General features: G+C 39.4%; 1 protein-coding gene across 1 annotated transcript; it reads left to right on the top strand.

The window, feature by feature from the left end:
• The first annotated feature begins 1,428 nt into the window (after positions 1-1,428).
• On the top strand, positions 1,429-4,067 carry LOC127705589 (putative deoxyribonuclease TATDN2). Its single transcript, XM_052209916.1, has one exon. The coding sequence runs from the start codon at positions 1,429-1,431 to the stop codon at positions 3,517-3,519; it is 2,091 nt and encodes a 696-aa protein (XP_052065876.1). The 3' UTR covers positions 3,520-4,067.
• The last annotated feature ends 1,719 nt before the right edge of the window (positions 4,068-5,786 follow it).

Raw genomic sequence — 5,786 nt, 5'->3', positions numbered from 1 at the left:
ACACCAAGACTTGTGGTACCAAGAGATCTTGTTGAACAAGTGATATCATTATGTCATGATATTCCTGCTGCAGGTCACCAAGGTATGAATAGGACCACATTGAGAATCAAGGCAAAATATCAATGGTATGGTATGACACAACGAATTAGAGACTTTGTCAAAACATGCAGTACATGCAATTTACACAAGAAGCCAAACAGGAAGGCTAAATGTCCGCTTACCCAGTTTCATGCAGGTGCACCAATGGAGCGTGTCCACTTAGATTTTCTAGGACCACTGCCAGAGACGAAATTTGGGAATGCCCATGTACTAGTTATGGTTGATCAGTTTTCCAAATGGATGGAATGTATTCCGTTACCAGCACAAACTGCAGAACATACGGCAAGAGCTGCTGTGAACGAGTTTTTCTCTCGTTTTGGATTCCCATTTCAGGTTTTTACAGACCAAGGACGCAATTTTGAAAGCAAGCTTTTCAAATCCATCTGTGAAATCTTGCAAATGCACAAAGCAAGAACTACTCCGTACAGACCATCCTCAAACGGACAAGCAGAACGTTGCAACAGAACCTTAATGGACGCCGTCCGTTGCTTCGTGTCTAAACAACAAGACAATTGGGATGAACACTTGGCACAGTTGGCAGGAGCTGTTCGATCGTCGGTGAACAGAAGTACTGGTTTTACGCCAAACATGCTGATGCTTGGGAGAGAGGTTAACCAGCCTGTTGATTTATTGTACAGCGTACCTGGTGCTAAAACAGACGAGTCACAAGATGAGTATGTGATAAGACTCCGAGATGCCATAACATCTGCACATGAAATAGCGCGCAACACGCTAAAAACTACACAGAATACCATGAAACGTGATTATGATGTACGTATTCTGGAGAGAGAATACAAAATAGGAGATTTAGTTTATGTTTTAGACACGGCAAAAATTAAAGGTAGAGCGAAGAAATTGGACCCACCTTGGAAAGGTCCAGGACTTGTATGTGCCAAATTATCTTCGTATGTGTACAAGATAAAATTACAAAAAACTGTACTGACAATAAATCATGACCGTTTAAAGCCATGTAAAGACAGAGAAGTACCACCCTGGTTAAAACAGTGCCAGCACCGGTTACAGGACGGTGAAGATGTGACCAAGGCGACTAACCCAGACTTGTACTGTTTGTGCAGAAAACCAGATGATGGACTGTTTATGATACAGTGTGATTTTTGTCATGAGTGGTACCATGGAGCTTGTGTAGATTTGACACCAGAGCTGGCGGACACTATGGTAAAGTTTAGATGTCCACGGTGCCAGGACTCTGGCACCGCAAGGTAAATTTATATTTTAAGGCAATACCAGTAGTATGATGTACATTTTTAGCATATGTTATAAATAGTTTTTATTGTGTTTTTCAGATTGTGTATTTTGGATTGATTAATCATGAGTAAAAGGCCAAGTAAGGGTGATGAGAACAGTTGGCCTACACCTTCAGAGGCATATGAAGGGACACCATTGCCTTTCCCCCCGGGGGAACAGCGGGGAGATGTACGTGAAAGTCACGATCAAGAGTTCAAGACAGAACCTGTAGAAAGTCCAGAAGATGTTCTTGATCTACATGACATAAATTATATAGATTGGACAGATATTCAGGTTCCACAAGAGCCTACTGCCCCAGTGGAAGAAGAACGTGATTCGTCACGTGTTATTCTTGAAAAAGAACACCAGGCAGACATAGTTATATCAACTGACGGTTCTGGAACCAGATCCGTCAGAATACCAGCAGCAAAAGGGACCGAGGTACAGGTGCCGGAAGTAAAAGGGCCGAGTCAGGAGCAGGATGTTCAACAGCCTGATGTTAGAAAATACCATGACAGCAACAAACATTCTACCTGCCCAATATTAACGTGTGGAGAATCGACAAAAAAGTTAAAACACCACTGCTGGCAGTATCACTTGCCATATATTTTTAAAGACCGTCCCTTAGATCAATTTGAGAAGGAGCCAGGTTTTCAAAAACTAAGAGGAGCAGCCATCCAGAAATTGGCTTCGTGGATTGTTGGTCCACGTGCTACAGTGTATGATTTGGTGCGTTACATAAATAGTAACAATATCTTGCCACGAAATTGCACAATGATGCAAAGATGCCAGGACCAGATGAGGAATTTAACTGCGGTAATGAACTGGTACCCACCAGCAGAGGACATTTATACGATGTATCCTGTGAATTCGCCAGCAGTTCTAATGCAGTGGCGTATCCTAATAACACTGCTGTCACAGTTATCTCCAAGTAGGAGAGCGGAATTCCGCAGAATTGGAACTGAGTATGTGTTGCCCCTAAGACAGCAACAACAGTCTCCAGTAAAGAGGAAGGCGGAGATGTTGGTAAACCTACCACTGCCGAAATCCTATAAGAGCAGTCGTCCAACAGAGGGAAGACAGATGGTTACTCTATCGGGCAGGGCCCGTGAAATCAATCCACCGACAGTTAAAACTGTAGTGAAGACTTTAAGTAATTTACAGAGTCAGCTTGCTGGCAAACCTATGGACGCCAGGGAAATTTTAAACAGGAAAAGACAATCCCGGGATTCTTCCCGTTCAGAATCAGAAAATAAAAGCCGAAAGACAGATATGCCGGTACATTCTGTTATACAGGTATCGAATCCTGCATCAGATAGTAACAATAACATTAAACGTATACAAAAGGTTACACTTGTGTCAGAGGCATTTGATAGCCATTTTCATTTAGACAGGGCCAGTATTTTACTCACAGGTTCCTTGGCGATGTCTGTGGAACAATATTTACAGGAGAAATTAATACCACCGCCAGATATTTCAGTTGAGGTGGTTGGAGGGGTAATGGTTTATTGTGATCCGGATACTTATCCGCAGGTTTTACCGGACACCTCCAAATGGAAAATTGCCATAGGACTGCATCCAAAAGCTGCCCCATATTTCAACAATGACCAATTTACAGCGATGCAAGAGGCATTATCAGACATGCGCGTATCTGCGCTAGGTGAAATTGGGTTGGACAGAACTGTAAATCCAATACACTGGGTGTCACAAGAGAAAATTTTGGACAAATTGTTGGGTTTGGCGAGACCAAACAAACCAGTCATTCTGCATTTGCGTGGCCAGGCCACGGAAACAATGTCTGAAGCAGTTTACACCAGGGCTTTAAAAATAGTGCAAAGCAAATGTGAACCTGAACAAAAAATCCATCTTCATTGTTTTCATGGCAGCACAACACAAATGGACACTTGGCGTCGGGTATTTCCAAATACGTATTTTAGTTTTTCGTTAAAGGTAAAGGAATTCCACGAGGATCAGATACATGCCGCCAGGAATGTTCCAAATCATCGTATTTTAATAGAGACTGATTCGCCCTACTGCACAATTCCTTCAAACATACGGATTAATAATCCGCGGAGAATTGGACAAGTTGCCATGATTTTGGCAGGTTTAAGGGGTCAACCAGTGGCTGAAATTTTTGCATTAACCATGGAGAATGGCAAAAGTCTATATGGCTAAATAGTGAACGTTGTTAATTAGTTAAGCAGCCTGCAGGAGACAGGTTTATTCTGAAATGTAAATAGAGCAGATTCATGTGGACATAGAAAATCAGTTGTAAATTGTGATTGGAAATTACATCAGATGTGATAGATTGTGTTTAATACATCTATATATCTATCAAGGAATGATATGATAGTTAAAAATTAACTCCGCAGAGCGACAACGGAGCAATTGTGGAATTTTCAAATATATGTATGTTGTTAATGTGTCAACATTGGAATATATATAACTATATATATGGAGATTTATTTGTATCCCCGTGGTGCGACCAGACGGGGTGGACTAAAACAAATAGTGAATATTCGAATAGGAAGTAAACTCACTCCTTTCAAAGTGGGGGGGAGTGTTGTGTAATATGGTATAATGGACGTGACATTACTATGTAGACAGTACGGTAGTTAGATATACCGCGTAGCCCGGTTCCCGGAATGATCCATTGTAAACTACCTAACTCAGGATAAGATCTCGAATAGTTACCAGGTAACGAGAGTTGGCGTATTGGCGGGAATGAGAACGCCTGTACTAGAGCTTGACCAGAGAGTATCAGAGTATATTTGGTAAGTTAGTACAATTAGGAGCATTTCATTGTATTAGAAGTATTAGTATTGAGTGATAATACTCGGAAATCACATCAATAATGCCAATGTAAACACCCCGGTGTTCTTTCAACATAATGTAGACAAAATAGACCGCCTGACTTATGAATTGAACTACGGTGATAAATGAATCAAAGCCTTTCAAATTACCTTGTTTATATCTTTAATAAAAAATAAATTATTATATTTAAATATTGAACGAATCATAAATTTAAATTTTACAATATAGTATTATATAAAGATGGTACAAATAAAAAGATTGATTACAACATCACATTAACAAGGGAGGTTACTACTTTTAAAACCTTATAAGAAAACTACCCCGGTCGTTAAAGTATACATGCACAGTCACTGAGGTTATCAGATCTTTAATCTAAGATAATGTCGACGGATGCAAAAGACTTTATCAATCTGAACAATAAGGGTGCGTGATCTTTACTTTTAAATTTAGAAAGATTGATCTCAGATGCTTAGAATTCATGACCAAGGTCCATTATACGAACATTCAGGACGATAATGTGTTTTGCTTGATCAGTTGATTGAAAAACAAATTTCCGCAATTTCACAATTCAAACCGGGATTAGCATTCAATCATTTTGCCATTCGGAGCCTACTCGGTGTTAGTTTTGCTTATTTTTGAAAGCTATATGGTGACCTTAACTAGAGCCTGGGTGTGGATGGGGTCTACGGAATAGAGAATAGCGGGCAAAAAATATAAATAATAGAGACAATGGACCAAGAAATAAAAAAAAATAGAATAATGAGGTGTTAAAATATAAAAAGAATAGAATAATTGGCAAAAAGTATAAAGATATAAACATGATGAAGAATAGAGAAAAATGGCCTGAAACACTGATTAAAGAATAGAGAAAAATGGAATAGAATACCAAAGAATACAGAAATGAAGAAATACGCATCCAGACTATCATACTAGTTGCCTAAACCAACGTTATTTTGTCTCCGGTAGAATGTTATTGGTTTTAATACGTTTTCTTTTTATTTCTATGCCTATCAATTAAGACATGAGCTTTCATAATTTGCCAGCTTATTACATTATAAAAAAGACTAAGCCGAACATCACTCTGAATTTTTACTCAAGTAGACCTCAGCTACCCACCCTACCACACCATTACCGAAAAGTTAATAAAAACAATCTACGGCAATACTTTTGTCCGCACTAGGTGCAAAGGGAAGCTGGGTACCTAAGGTCTTCTGGAGAAAAAATCCAGGGTGTAGGATAAAGCAAAACATTGTAATCCACATAGCCAAGTGTGTGGCTGTTGTTTTCAGGGTATGAATGGTTCTTTTCCTCGTTGAAGACCCTCCAGCTACTTTCAAGATGAAGAACAGGAATAAAAGCCCTGTTCAATGATAATTTGTATTTTTTCTATGTATTGTGTGCGATTTTGTCCCATGCACATCTCTTTATTTTCTATTTTAGGGCCTAAACACGGCTCAATGCAAGTTTAGCCCTTCACTATTAAAGGTCATATGTTACATTATTGTTTCGGATAAGAGTACTAAAACGTTTAAACCCGCTGCATTTGTTTGCACCCGTTCTAAGTCAGGAACCTGATGTTCAATAGTTGCCGTTTGTTGATGTGGTGTTCTCGCTTCTTGTTTATTATA

This window comes from Mytilus californianus, unplaced genomic scaffold, assembly GCF_021869535.1.
Source record: "Mytilus californianus isolate M0D057914Y unplaced genomic scaffold, xbMytCali1.0.p SCAF_6, whole genome shotgun sequence".
Lineage (NCBI taxonomy): Eukaryota > Metazoa > Mollusca > Bivalvia > Mytilida > Mytilidae > Mytilus > Mytilus californianus.
Note: the sequence above shows the minus strand (reverse complement) of the source record. Positions and strands in the feature narration are given on the sequence as shown.

Excerpts from the sequence above, each read along its gene's own strand:
- LOC127705589 (XM_052209916.1), top strand. The coding sequence starts at position 1,429 with ATGAGTAAAAGGCCAAGTAAGGGTGATGAGAACAGTTGGCCTACACCT.